This window comes from Coregonus clupeaformis, chromosome 16, assembly GCF_020615455.1.
Source record: "Coregonus clupeaformis isolate EN_2021a chromosome 16, ASM2061545v1, whole genome shotgun sequence".
Lineage (NCBI taxonomy): Eukaryota > Metazoa > Chordata > Actinopteri > Salmoniformes > Salmonidae > Coregonus > Coregonus clupeaformis.
The window spans coordinates 53,471,921-53,486,548 of NC_059207.1; the positions used below are offsets into that span (position 1 = coordinate 53,471,921).

Consider the following 14,628-nt stretch of genomic DNA (forward strand, 5'->3'; position numbering starts at 1 on the left):
TAGTGACCACTGCACCACTCAGGAGGCCCTGGAAAGCGGTTTTGATTGAATGCTGTTCCCATCTTGGACATGTCTCTGGGGGACAGACAGGACTGGTCATGGAGGGTATCGTTGTGGAGGAAGGGACAGAGGGACGGATGGAGGGACGGTACAGTTGGGACAGTATTAAGGTTTTGGTGTCTCTTGTTCCCTGTTTTCCCTAAAAGCTTGAGAGCAGCAGAGTGGTGTGGTCCAGGGGACAGGGACAGGGGCGCCACGCACCGATGGACGTCCCCAAACCTCATTATGTTATTCATAAAGTAAAAGGCACTTCAAAAACTCTTAAATTCCAGTGTATTGTATATATAATATAATGTCTCTTTCATTCGCTCTCTCTATCTCTCTCATATATATACTGTATGTATACAGACACACAAGATTATATAGGAAGGAATGCAAAGATGGAGGAGTATAAACACTAGACATTGTATATATATAATAATATAATATATATATATGTGACCTTTTAAAATAGTTTGGAGACAGCTGGTTATAATATTGGATGTAGTACAAAAGGAAGGAGTGGTGATGAGAAGCTACTCGTAAGGAGAACTCGTAAGGTTTGAGGTTCTCGTGGAGTGCGGAGAGGAACTCGTGGCAAAAGGTTTCAGTTGCTCTGCAGGAAGCAAACTGAAGGAGTTGCATAGGCAAGAAATAACGTGGTTCCTGATTAAATGTATCATAACATTAACACAGATCGGTGTAACAAAAGAACTCAACCAAACAAGCAAATAGAAATTAAACACGAATAATAACAGAGACAGTGAGGTAACTATCCAACTTTTGCAGCAAAAAAGCGGTTTTAAGTCAAACTTAAAACGGGCCGGCTTCCGAGTCAGCAGCGGATTGGTGCAGGGTCAGACGAGGGGGGCGGAGCCCCGCTGGAATGGAGAGTGTGTTCATGTGCGCTGAGCTGAGTCAATCAGAGCAGGGCTCAGCAGTGTGTGGGTGTCTCTGTCAACCAGCCCTGTTTCTTGTTACTATAGGGTATTAAGGGGTATTCGGGGATCCAGGAGAGAAGGGGCACTACAGTTTAGTGTGGTAGGGTGGTAGGTGGGCGTGTAGTAGTGCTACACTTCAGTCAGTGTCCTGGTATTTCTGGTTGTTAGTAGTGTAGTCTACAGTTCTGTGTCCTGGTATTTCTGGTTGTTAGTAGTGTAGTCTACAGTTCTGTGTCCTGGTATTTCTGGTTGTTAGTAGTGTAGTCTACAGTTCTGTGTCCTGGTATTTCTGGTTGTTGGTAGTGTAGTCTACAGTTCTGTGTCCTGGTATTTCTGGTTGTTGGTAGTGTAGTCTACAGTTCTGTGTCCTGGTATTTCTGGTTGTTGGTAGTGTAGTCTACAGTTCTGTGTCCTGGTATTTCTGGTTGTTGGTAGTGTAGTCTACAGTTCTGTGTCCTGGTATTTCTGGTTGTTGGTCTGGTAGTAGCCTCTCTTGGTGTGGTCTGCCAGCTGGCGTCGGCACTCTTCCTCTTCCTCTTCGCTGGGGTAGAACCCACGACTCTCCGAGTATGGCAGCTTGGAGGGAGGGGTCTGGGGCTCGGGACGCGAGCTGGAACTGAACACACACACACACAGGCGCACACACACACGAACACACAGTCACATAAATGTACAATACTCACACCCAATATATTCAGTGAAAATCCACACATGCAAATGAATATAGAGCACAACGGAAAGTGGACAGACGTAACACAACACATTCACGGTATGAATGGGTAAAGACACTCCCATGTTGTGTTCCTACCCTATAGGCTGAGGCCGGCTGTGATCCAGTTTTTGGGTCTTCACAGGGACAGCATAGATGTCTGGGTGCTTCTGAGCTATCTCCAACTGGACAGAGACAGACATTAGTATGATGCTTTGATGACAACAGACTAGCAGACACACACTCTTTCTCTCTCACACGCACACACATTCAGAGGCACACACCCACCAACCCACCCTGGCGTTCTGGGCCTCCTGCAGCTCCAGCATCCTCTGAGCACGTGCAAAGTGGTCCATCTTCTCAAAGGCCTTGATCTTCCCCAGGAACGACTTGAGGCTGGGGTCCTCAAGGCTCTCCCCTGGCTGCTCCGGGCCCCTAAAGGCTGTTGTGTATGGGGCTGTGCTGCTGGTGGTGTCCTGGGTATTATAGGAGGGTTTGAGGGCGATGGGGGGAGGTGCCAGGGGCTTGGCCTTGCCGAAGGAGTTGAGGGTGCGAGGGAGAGGAGGGGGGTCGCTGGCAGGGCTGGAGGAGTGGGAGTCGTAGCCTCGGCTGGAGGGGGGCTCGTACGACCCTATAACCCCCCTGGGAGGGACTACCTCGTCCCTGAACAGCAGCTTTACCTGAAGGGGTAGGGAGGGAGGGGGACGGGGGGTGGACCAGCATAGAATTAGAATGAATCAAATCATTTTGATTTGATTCAGTCAATGAAATCATTCTATTTCTATGGGGACCAGACAGGGTCAGTCACAGATCCGCAACTCAAACATTTGTGTACGTGAATAGGAGATTTGTGACTAGAAAAACGTAAGAGACGCTTAAAGAAATGATCATTAACTTTAGGCTTCCGCCCTCATTTCCTCACTGTTGATTTACAACATAAAAGAAGCTTCAAGTTATACTTTCCCAAACAGATTCGTAACAGAAGACAATGTTGAATACCACATTTTGATAGACGACACTGACCAAACCACGGACACCTCTTTCTCTACAACACTTTAAGAGTTCAAAACACAGGTAGCCTACATTACTCTAGAATATCTGTTCAACTATATACTATTAATGACTATGAGGTTTCACGAACGCTGGACCCTTCTATCACCACAGGGAATTTGGGGAGTTACTTCTTGCTAATTAGGTACCAGAGTGGTCCAATGAGCTGCCGTTGGAGGAATCCGAGCCGGGGTGGGCGTGGTTTCTCCAGATCAGACCATTCTTCAGAGAGAAGGGGAGTTTGCTTCTTCTGATTGAGTTAAAGAGCTAAGGGGTGATGGAGGTTTCAAACATTCAAACGTAAGTGGATGTTTGAAAGCTACCGGGGATCCTGTACTTATCTACCCCAAAAACCACACAGTTGCCCAAAAATCTGATGCTCACTACCGGTTGACTTTATGTTGCCAAAGATGGTCAAAGTGAATATAAGAGGAATTTGTATGTGCGTGTGTCTCTCTCACCTTGGGGGGGTCAGGTACAAATGCTGGAGGTGGGCTGGCACTGCTGCCCACCCTCCTGACGCCACCACGGATCTCTGGACTGCACCTGCGCAGGATCTGACCCCACAAACACATATACACACATAGGACAGGGTCAACAGGAAGTACCATGCAGGTTTACAGGCTGGGTCAAGGGTCAACCATGCTGATTATTGAAGGGTCATATGTTTTAATTATAGAGAGGTTGTGTAACATCTGCATAAACCAGGTGCATAGAAGTAATTGTCATGGCATCTGGTTGCTAAGGGGAGGAGAGGAAGTTATACTGTACATGCAGTTAGTAGCCTATGTAATACTGTTATACACTCCTACCCCTGTGGGACACACACACACACACACACACACACACACACACACACACACACACACAGATTTTAAGATCCTTGCACAGCCATACAAAATCATATAGTTCCCTAATGAAATGATACATCTATAACCTGTGTTTCCAGTCTGTTTTTAACTACTGTACTAGAGAGAAACTGGCCGGAGGGCTATTATCATAATGCTGAATGGCCTCTATTTAAAAAACAGTTTTGCTAAAGTGCTTCTGACACATTGGGTTCCTGAAACAACCCGAACAAATGCTAACCAGATGGTATTGATTTTGGTCATGTAGGCCTACATTGGACTGGAGATATCATAGGTGTAATGGCGTGTTTGAACTGTAGAGGGCAGAATAGATTCTTACAGCTCTGCATAGCACCAAGGCTGTGAGGCTAGGACATCACAATCCATCTTATGGGCTGCATGTGCGTGTGTGTTGCTAACCGTGTGTGTGTGTGTGTGTGTGTGTGTGTGTGCGTGTGTGTTGCTAACCGTGTGTGTGTGTGTGTGTGTGTGTGCTTATCGCTGTGTCTCTCTAACCTCCTCTGCCAGCACGGGCTCAGAGGAGCGGCTGATAGCGGATACGTGCAGTTGGTCAGCCGGCTCGTTGTCCAGCTCGTTATCCGTGTAAGCCCCGCCCTCGTCCGCCGTGTCATCGTAGTCGCTGGCCAATCGGCTGTCCATGCTCAGGTAGTCGGCTGACATGGCTGACAGGTAAGACATGCGGTCGTCATGGAGATCAAGGTCCATCTCCGTCCCGTCCAGCTAAAAGAGACACATGATGGATCTTGGTGTACAGAGAGGAAGCAGAAACAAAAACAAAAACAAAGAAAAGAAAAGAAAGAAGAACCGAGCTGTAGAGCACCAGTGGTAGAAGGATTCACACACAGTGAGCATGCTCACAACACAGGACTCAGGAAATAGAGCAAACAACTTTTCACCATCTTAAAAGTGACAGAAAAGTCTGAGTACAGTATGAAGACACTAGACTAGGTATATAGTAGCATCAAGGGAAATCGTTAAGGTGGACTAGTACACAGAAGTTTACAGAAATAGCTTGATAGGAAGGAAGAGTGAATACAATATAGACTTGAAGTAGACAGTAAGAACATTCTAGAGCACATGATTGAAACATGTACATAATATACAGGGTGGAATAGTACAAGAAGTATAGAAGAGGATAGGAGTGTAGCAGACTATACCCACTGGGCACAGACGTCAATTCAACGTCTATTCCACGATGGTTCAACATCATTTAATTGAAAGGACCTGGAAACAACGTTGATTCAACCAGTGTGTGCCCAGTGGGTAGCATGTGTAGAGTAGAGTATAGTATATTATAGGGGTGTGAACGTTTTAAATTCAATCGTAAGAAAAAATCCCTAACCGAAAAACATTGTGGTTGTTTTTGTTCACAATATTTTTAAATCACAGTGCAGTTATCACAAAACTGAATTCATGATAACACTGTCGTGATTTGGCAAAGAATGTAGCTTGTCTACAGTTCGGTTTGTGTATTCCATCAGTTAGATACGTTTACATAGGCAGTCATTTCTGTAGGCCTAATGGGAGCTTGGGTGCGCAGCACGCATGTGTGTATAGGGAGCGGTCGGATCGAAATCAAGTGAGGCACACGTAACGGAGGTAAAAGAAAATGGAAGGAGAAGAACTGTGATCACTTGGTTACGTTAATTTTTTGATGCGTGTCGCTAATGCTCATAACAAATGGAAGGAACACTAGAGTCAACGTGAATTAACGGTAGTCTTCGGAACAAAATTTCACCTGCCCACTCGGGCAGCCACAAAGCAGATTCCAGATAAATAAGCCTAATGTATGACTGTGGTAGGAATTCATTTCCCTCTAGCGGTAATACCATGCAGTAAGATTTCATGTGGAATTTTATAAAATGTTTTAACGGAAAACAGATAAGAAAATAGCAGTTGAAACATTACAAAAATGTTTCAATTTGTCACAGCCCTAGTATAGTATAATATAGTAAAGTACAGTATAATATCATACAGTACATTATAATACAGTATAGTATCCAGTGTATGAGCTCTGTATGGTGAGTATGTTTACCTTCCCCTCAGACACCCACACAGCCTGAGTCTGCTGCTCCCTGATAGAGTCCTTCACACTGCCGTACCACGCATCATTGGCCGAGTTCACATCAATAGTAGCTGTAGGGAGGAGGGCGGAGTGAGGAGGAAAGGGAGGGAGGGAGAGAGGAGGGGAAAGAGAGAGAGATAGAGGAAGTTGAGAGATAATTAAAGAGAGGGGGAGCGAGAGGAAGGGGAGAGAGGGGGAGAGCAGAGAGAGGGAGAGAAATAGAGTGGGAGAGAAGCGAAAGAATGGAAGAGAAGAGAAAGAGAAGGGTGAGAGAGAACAGCAGGACGGATGAGAAGAGACCGAGTAGAGAGGGGAGAGAGGGAGGGGGTGTAATGGCACAAAAAAGAGATACAACAGATTATCAGGAAATGCAGGAAAATAACTATCTTGTGTTCTATATTTGGCTGTTTAACTGTTTGTTTATTGACGTTAGGGACTCGATAGGCGTCTACAGAAACAGGGGTTTAACATGAATCACTGGCCAACTAGAGGACTGTGTGTGTGTCAGATAGTCATTGAGAGAGAGTGAGAGAGAGCGAGCGAGCGAGAGAGAGAGAGAGAGAGAGAGAGAGAGAGAGAGAGAGAGATCAACTCACTGGCCAACTACAGTATATGGAATATGGACACTCCTGAGGGTGGTAGCCAAAAGTAAATGGTGTGTGTATGCATGTGTATCTGTGCGCGTATCTCTGTGTAACTGTGTGTGTGTGGCGGATCCATATGTGTGACTAACCAGTGAATAGGTGAGAGCAGGTCTTTCTCAGTTTGACAGCCTGTTCATATAGTTTTCTAGCGCTGCGGTTGGACCCAGGTATCACCCTCTGCCTCATGGCCTTAACCCCTGGTTTATTGTCTGGGTTGAAGAAGATGACGATGGGGTACCACTGGGTGTAGTTCAGAGTGTCCACCGCCTTGGGAGTCACATCCAGCAGGGCATGCTTGTCCTACAGGGGACATGATGGGGGACAGTGATTGAATAGAGAGAGAGAGAGAGAGAGACAGATCGAGGGGGACAAAGAGAAAGATAGATAGATCAGTGGTTCCCAACCTTTTTTGAACCGTGGCACGCCTTGATGGGATAAACATTTGTGGCACACCTACAATTTCTGTATCAATTTATTAACTGGTAATTACCTCTTATCTAACTCATACTGCAAATCAACTATTTACTGTGACAAACGCTTTTTGATAGATTAAATAGCCTAGGGTTTATTTATTTTTTGAACTGCATTTGGACCTGCATTTTGATTCTAGTTTATTGATATGTGTGAAATGCACCACCAACACGTTCTGCTATTTTAAAGCCAATTTCCTGCAATTCTACAATGTTAAACATGACATATTTTGGATGGTAGACTATTTAATGATAATAATGATGGGAAAATTAAGTCTAGTCTCGATTTGACATCATTTCCCTAACAAATGTGTAACATCAATTATTATATGGCATCTTATTCAGAACATCTGGGGCAATCAGTTACAAAAAATGATGCTTTATGCTTTTGTGCTGTTTTCAAGTGAATAGCTCAAGTGAATAGCTCAACTGAATAGCATTGACTGTGACAGAGTCAGCATTGTATGAGATTACTTGTAAATCCTGTTGAAAGCAAAAAATAAATAAATGTAAGACTGACTTCTGCACGTCGTCGCTCAGGCTCTGAATGACATAGGGACAAATCAAAGATATCCACATTCGCATCAAAGTTGTCTTTTCTTGTGTATTTCACAGTTCATTTCTACCATAAAGCGTTACGGAGAAAGGCATCGTTATACATCGGTTTATAAAATCGGGACATGGTTAGGTGGGCAAAATGACAATTTAGGTGGCCAATCCTCTGGACCCCTTTTGAGCCGACCCTGCTTTGATACGACCCGGATCGAAAGACAGTCAAGAATGACAGCCCAAATGGAATCTTTCTGCCACTTGCCTAAACACAGGCACAAAAGTAGATAGGTGAAAGGAGGCTACCAACATCCCTAGGGATAAATTGCGCTGCCAGTCTTGGTATCTCAATCTGCAAGTTTGCATTTAGTCATCGGAAACAGCTGCTTTCTGTGTCATGATTAAAACCGCATTTAGCTTTCTATTCAACATGTCCTGCAATGTAATCAAGTTCTGTGTGCTTGAAATGCGTCGGCAGTGTCCTTTTCTTTATTTAATGAGGAATTTGGTGATGTTGCACAAAAACATGTTATTAGCGGGTGTTCATCCACGTTCATAAATTACTGCTAGAGAAAGAGAGAGAGAGAGAGAGAGAGAGAGAGAGAGAGAGAGAGAGAGAGAGAGAGAGAGAGAGAGAGAGAGAGAGAGAGAGAGAGAGAGAGAGAGAGAGAAGAGAGAGAGAGAGAGAGAGAGAGAGAGAGAGAGAGAGAGAGAGAGAGAGAGCAGAGAGAGAGAGAGAGAGAGCGAGAGAGAGAGAGAGAGCAATAGAGAGAGAGAGAGAGAGCGAGAGAGAGAGAGAGAGAGAGAAAGGGAGAGAGAGGCTCCTACCTGCTCGATGATCTGGCGGATGGTGTTAAGTCTCACCACTCCTGAGGATTTCTCCGACCCAGCATCTTTAGGCTCAGTTTCTGACCATGGACAGAGACAGAGACCGTGTTATTCAACAAATGACTAGCGTGACTCAAGACAAAACAGACAGACAGACAGACAAACTGACAGACAGACACCCAATGTGAGAGACTCACTGGCGATGACAAACAGGTCAGGCAGCTCGCTGGCCAGCTTGTCATTGGCTGCATCAGCTATAGGACCAAACAGAACCACAGGACGTCTGAAACCAGCTACAACACAAGAGAGGAGATGATGCTTTAGACAGTCACTCCTTAGCGGTAGTACAACCTAAAACAACATGACTATCATTCCTGGGTTTATCATGCACAATATTAGGGGCCATGTATAAATGTGTGTGTGGCGGGGACCTACAGTGTCTAATAGTTGAATCATTAGAGCCATTTTCTGTTCACCATCAAACGTCACGTTCGAGTGATGTGCGTGCATCCTGACATCAAAAATCTCTGTAGCAGGATAGCCAACGCTGATGTCGGGACTGTGACAAACTTAACAGTGAGTGAGTGATGACCATGAAAATACACCAAATATTGGGAAATTATATTATTTTATACTAATACAATTGCACAGAAAAATAAATTTTGTTTAACAAGTAATACAAATCTACTAAAAAAGGTAAGGATCAAAATGATTGGCACCGCTGTTTTTAATACTCTAGCACCCTCCCCTTGCGAGGATAACTACACCGATCCTTTTTCTAAAATGTTTTATGAGATTGGAGAACACATTGGGAGGGATCTTAGACCATTCCTCCATACAGAATCACAATCCTTTATATCCTTTGTCTGCTCTTATGGACTGCCCTCTTCAATTCAAACCACAGGTTTTCAATGGGATTCAAGTCCGGAGACTGAGATGACCATTGCCAAATGTTGATTTTGTGGTAAATGAACAATTTCTTGGTGGATTTTGATTAGTGCTTGGGGTTATTGTCTTGCTGGTGTTACGGACATCACACTGCTATCTTAAAAGAAAATAGCCCCATAACAACAAAGCTCCGCCACCATATTTTACCGTAGGTATGAGGTACTTTTCTGCATATGCTTCTGTTTTTCAACACCAAACACACCACTGGTGTGCATGGCCAAATAGCTCTATTTTCATGTCATCTGACCTATTTGAAAGACAATATTTGGCCGCAAAACTATTCATGACGCGGCAGGGAAATGGGTTTATACAGCTGTATGCCAGGCCCAATAAAGCTGTGTCTCAGCACTGTCTCAGTCCATTCAGCCTTAAACACCACTGCACAGTCTGCTTAGACTGAAACAACAACAGGAGAAAGAGTAACTGCTCTGTCAGATTCCTGCCCTTCGTTGCCATAGCCACACTGTATCTTCTTCCTCTCTCACATACCATGCTGTAATGAGCTCTGTCTCAGTTCTCTCCATTTATTGCCATCTACTTGTCGTTCTTCCCCAATTCCCTCTCTTCCTCTTTTTCCTTCTCTCCTTTTCATTCCCTCCCTTTACGTCTTCCTCTCTCCTTGTCTGATCTGCCACCGCACCCCCTCATCCTCCTCCTACATCCTCCCCTCTTCTAAGGAACATTCTCCTCTCCCCCTCTCTCCCCCCTGTGGTGTGTATTTCCTGTGTTTAGCGTGACGACCCACACACACACACTTCTCCCTCTCCCCTCTCTTTAACTCTCAATTTCTCCCTTTTCTGTGTCACTCCTGTGTGTGTGGGTGTGTTGTTTCCTGTGTTACCTAATGCTGGCCTGCCCCTCTCTCACCCTCATTCCTTCTTAAAATGCTGTGACCCCCCTCCTCCCCACTCCTCTCCTCAATTATGCATTTCTCCTCAACTCTATCTCCCCCTCTCTCTTCCCCCTCCTTCTCCCCTATTTCCTGTGTGTTTCCCAATTATGGCCGGCGTCTGTATCACCCTCAAATCTGTATTCCTCTGCAACACTCTCTTCCCCTCCTCCCTCTCTCTCCATGTGTGTAATTTCCTGTGTAGTTTCCCTGTGTTGACCAGACCCACCCTCTCTGAGCACGACTCTCTCGTAAGCAGGGAAGCGTGTGGCGACGGGCGTAGCACCAACATCCTCTCTGCTCTTCCTCAGCTCCTTCCTCTTGGCTGCCCTTTGACCTCTCAGACGCCAGAAGTCGGCGCGGTCCGTCCCAGCAGCCTTATGGGAGTTCTGGACGCTCGCCATCTGATCAGCCCTGGGAGAGAAAGGGGGAGGGAAAGAATGAGAAATAAGAGAGGGGAATTATGAGGAGAGGTTAGAAAGGTGAGAGGGAGAGCAAGATGAGGAGGGAATAGGGGTGATATGTTTAGAAAAGGTGATGGTGACGTCAGCATAGAGTGAGGGCAGTGTGTTGGGGTGATAAGGTAAGTGGGTGTGGGAGAGGGAGAGAGATGAACCAAGGCAAGTGTGTTTACGATAAAATACAGAAAATAAACACTCTTTCAAGTTGTTCCAGTTCAAATAACTTTCCACAGCCAAGGCCTGAGGATCTAAGAGAAGGGAGAGCACATGGAAGGAGGAAAATGGGGATGAGAAGAGGAGATGTTGGTGTTGTGGCTGGTCAGATGAGTGGTGTGTGTGTGTGTGTGTGAGAGAGTGTGCAGGGATCAGCGGGGAGACTCTAGTGCAGGGATCATCAGCTAGATTGAGCCGCGGCCTGCCAGTTAGGGAACCCTACTCTAGTGTGTGATCTAGGAGAATTTAATGTGGGAGAGAGATGGCTCTGATTTGACTGATGTGGCTGAACACTCCCCTGACAGTCAACTGATGGCCAGGGAATCTTATCAGTCCTCTAAAAGTTACTATACTAGGGCCCAATCCTGACTTGAGAAATTCGAACTTAGTGTCCTCCCAGTCCATCTCATCTGCTCTAAGGGTGATGTCTTGGACCCTAGCTAACTGTGCTACAGTAGCTAACTCCTCACTGTCTCTATCTCACCTGCTCTAGCTAGGGATGATGGCTTAGGGATGATTACCTGCTCTTATTAGGGATGATTACTGGCTCTTATTAGGGATGACGTTTAAAGGATGATTACCTGCCCTTCTTAGGGATGCTGCTTTAGGGATGATTACCTGCTCTTATTGGGGATGATGCCTTTCTCCAGCAGCTGTTTGTCCTTGCCGGTGCGGATGGCCAGCCAGTTGCCCAGCTTGCCATCGTAGAGAGTGTCCACCACCTTGAAGATCTCCCCTCTGGAGAAGGCCAGGCTCTGGTGAGCCTCCCGCTCATACTCAAAATGAGTCCTGATAAAGAACGAGTCTCCACGACCAGACACCAGGATGTCATTGTAGACTGGAGAGAGGGAGGGGAGGAGAGAAGGAGAGAGGAGAGAGGGAGGGGAGGAGAGAAGGAGAGAGGGAGGGGAGAGAGGAGAGAGGGAGGGGAGGAGAGAAGGAGAGAGGGAGGGGAGGAGAGAAGGAGAGAGGGAGGGGAGGAGAGAAGGCGAGAGAGGAGAGAGGGAGAGAGCGAGAGATCAGGTTTCACTCCTTGCTCATCCTACAAATCCAAATGTACAATAGCATGCACTGTCCATCAGTAGTCACCAACCCCTAGTTCTGGAGAGCTAAAGGGCATGCAGGGTTTTGGTCAAGCCGAGCACTAACTTTCCTGAACACCCTATAACTCTCAACAACAAGGCTTAATGAACCTCAACAGGAACATTTGGTTGCTACAAGTTGGTCCTTACTACCCATGTTCCATGTCCCCCTTTCCTTTCCCTGTGTGCCCATTCAGTCCCATTCTCTACGGATCACACTTGCACACCACTATCGCCTGACAAACTGAATTCTTTTGCTGCTCTATCTTCGCTACATACTTCAGTCTGAGACTGCCATCGTTGAAGTCATTTGTGAAAATGTAGGGTGTTGTACAAAACAAAGTCATCAGCGATTGGATTATCTCTAACCAATGAGAGTATCAAAGCCAATGATGCATTTTCAAAATGCCGCTGTACCCATGTATGTTCTGGCTCTGGCCCAACCCATCGGTTTCTGGGACCAATCAGAACGGTTAGAATGAGTTTGCGTTCTAGAAATCCTCGGGGAGGTACTCAGATCCAGATTCATTGCGGAGAAGAAACTAACGTTTGTGGGCGTGGTGTAGCGTTTGGCCGGAGCAAGGAGTTTGAGTAGCCAGGCAAACACCACTACCCCCCAGGGCACTATCTCACACCACGGAGAGAGGGATTACGAGGAGGATAGAGCGAGAAAGAGGGCAGAGGAGAGAGAGAGAGACGAGGAGAGAGAGAGTGAGGAAGAGAGAGAGAGTGAGGAAGAGAGCAAGAAAGGGATGAGAAAGGAAGAGAGAGGAGGGATGGAGACAGTAGAGGTCAGTCACGCCTGTCCTTCTCTCCTAGGCTGGCTGTCAGTGTGTGTGTGTGTGTGTGTGTGTGTGTGTGTGTGTGTGTGTGTGTGTGTGTGTGTGTGTGTGTGTGTGTATGTATGTATGTGTGCATGCATGCATGTGCAGAGTTGTAGTACAAGATTTGGTGGGGTTTCAAATTCAATAGTGTTCCCACAGCGCTCCCCGACAACCCAGCTGCTAGCTTTACACAGCCTGGCTGGCTAATAGACCGCACCTCCCACAATTCACGGCTCCCTGCTTGCCTGCCTGTCTTTCTGTTTGTTTGTCTGCAGATGAGGCGGCCCCTGGTACCTCTCACACACACAGGATGCATCCCAAAAGTAGTGCACTACAAAATGACATAGGGTGCCATCATAGTTAAACAGACACGACTAAGCACCCACACAGACATGAACATACAGTTTATAGTCTAGTAGTATTCACATAGTTCACACTAACACAGTTTTTAAAGATTCATTCATTTAAAGATGAACTTCTACAGTACATACATAAACACTAACACAGTTATACAGAGACACGGTTTGTACTGTACATGTTACATGTCACATTTCAGGGGCAATGGGTTTATGAGGCAATGTTCTCATTACGTAACTTGTGTGTCCCCCTCTGTGTGTGTGTGTGTGTGTGTGTGTGTGTGACTGGCTGTAACTGGTTTCAGTGCCGATGGGCAACAAGCTGGTGTCTCTGTATCACACTGACACAAAGTTATTATATGTGTGTGTGTGTGTGTGTGTGTACTTGTCTGCATTTGTGTGAGATTGTGCGTGCATGCGTGCGTGTAGCCCTGGGGTGTGACCCACAGTGTTTGTGTAATGAGTAGAGAGGAGCATGGAGAGGACAGTGTGCACTACTCTGCTCATGGGTTTATTCCACTGTTCACTTGAATCCTCTCATATCCTGCTGCATATAGCCCCTATTCAACTAGACGGACTCTAAGAAAAAGGACTGACCCACTCTCCCTTTTCCATCAAGCTGTTCCACATTGTTCATTTGTAACGTAGCCAAAGTTTGTAGCTCAGTTGGTAGAGCACGGCGCTTGTAACGCCAGGGTAGTGGGTTCGATTCCCAGGACCATCCATATGTAAAATGTGTGCACGCATGACTGTACCTTGGATAAAAGCATCTGCTAAATGGCATATATTATTATGTCTTGTCAGGAAACACTGCATCACTTAATGAAAGTAAACATTTCATAATTTAGTGAACGCTACCATATTCCCCACTCAAAGTAGGAAAAGTCTACGTCTTTTTCTTCTGAAATTAAATCAGACTATGTGGATAACTATGGAATACTAAGGGGCAGTGTAGATTAGCGCTTTGGAACTCTCTGGAAAACAACAAGTCAACAAGTCAAGAACCGAAGAAGTGTATATAGAACCTATGTCTAGAGCCCTCTGAAGTACTATAGAACCAGGAAACCCTGGGAACCCTGTGAAACACGATGAAGACTAGAGAACTCTCTAGAACTCTGTGAAACAATCTCTAGAACCTTGTAGAAGCCTCACCATCAGGTTTACTCTGGGCCAGTATGGTGACGTCCTCTCCTTTAGGAATCTCCAACAGGAACAGAACAGCCTCCTCTCTCACGATGCCTCGGAAGTCCACGCTATTCACCTGCACCACACACACACACGTTTCATGGGGAAATTAAGGGTTGTTTTACTGACTGCAATTAACAATATGCGTCTCCAGCGATCAACACAACAGATATTCACTTTCAGAAAGTTGGTGTTGAGTTTACAGATGTACAGTATTTGCCTCAGACGGTCCAATGCTGTTCACGGTGCCAAAAGGTGGTTACCTTCATGATCTGGTCTCCGGTGCGTAGCCCTTCCTCCTCGGCAGGACTGCCCTCCTGGATGCCAGCGATGAAGATGCCCACATCGTTACCCCCCGCCAGCCTCAGACCCACACTGTCCCCCTTCTGGAAACTCACCATCACTGTGTTAGCGCTGATTGGATAGCAACATTACAAATGGTTACATTAGGATAAACTCAAATGGTGAGAAAAAAAGGTGGTGGAACTTTCTCTACCCCAATTCAA

At 45.9% G+C, this 14,628-nt stretch overlaps 1 protein-coding gene across 11 annotated transcripts in view; it reads right to left on the minus strand.

Annotated features, from left to right (window-relative positions):
- Positions 1 to 460: 460 nt before the first annotated feature.
- The window catches only part of LOC121585174 (tight junction protein ZO-2), a 155,710-nt gene continuing 141,542 nt past the window's right edge, over positions 461 to 14,628 (minus strand). For 10 of the 11 annotated variants that reach the window (XM_041901567.2, XM_041901565.2, XM_041901569.2 and 7 more), the window contains 13 exons: positions 14,386 to 14,536; positions 14,090 to 14,198; positions 11,294 to 11,513; positions 10,231 to 10,415; positions 8,362 to 8,457; positions 8,165 to 8,244; positions 6,407 to 6,617; positions 5,644 to 5,744; positions 4,104 to 4,328; positions 3,201 to 3,296; positions 1,986 to 2,369; positions 1,789 to 1,874; positions 461 to 1,596 (listed from right to left, as the gene is read on the minus strand). In XM_041901567.2, coding sequence (XP_041757501.2) covers positions 1,422 to 1,596; positions 1,789 to 1,874; positions 1,986 to 2,369; positions 3,201 to 3,296; positions 4,104 to 4,328; positions 5,644 to 5,744; positions 6,407 to 6,617; positions 8,165 to 8,244; positions 8,362 to 8,457; positions 10,231 to 10,415; positions 11,294 to 11,513; positions 14,090 to 14,198; positions 14,386 to 14,536 — 2,119 coding nt within the window. In that variant the 3' untranslated portion in view covers positions 461 to 1,421. The remainder of the gene's footprint in view (positions 1,597 to 1,788; positions 1,875 to 1,985; positions 2,370 to 3,200; positions 3,297 to 4,103; positions 4,329 to 5,643; positions 5,745 to 6,406; positions 6,618 to 8,164; positions 8,245 to 8,361; positions 8,458 to 10,230; positions 10,416 to 11,293; positions 11,514 to 14,089; positions 14,199 to 14,385; positions 14,537 to 14,628) is intronic. The other variant, XM_041901566.2, reaches the window with a different exon arrangement.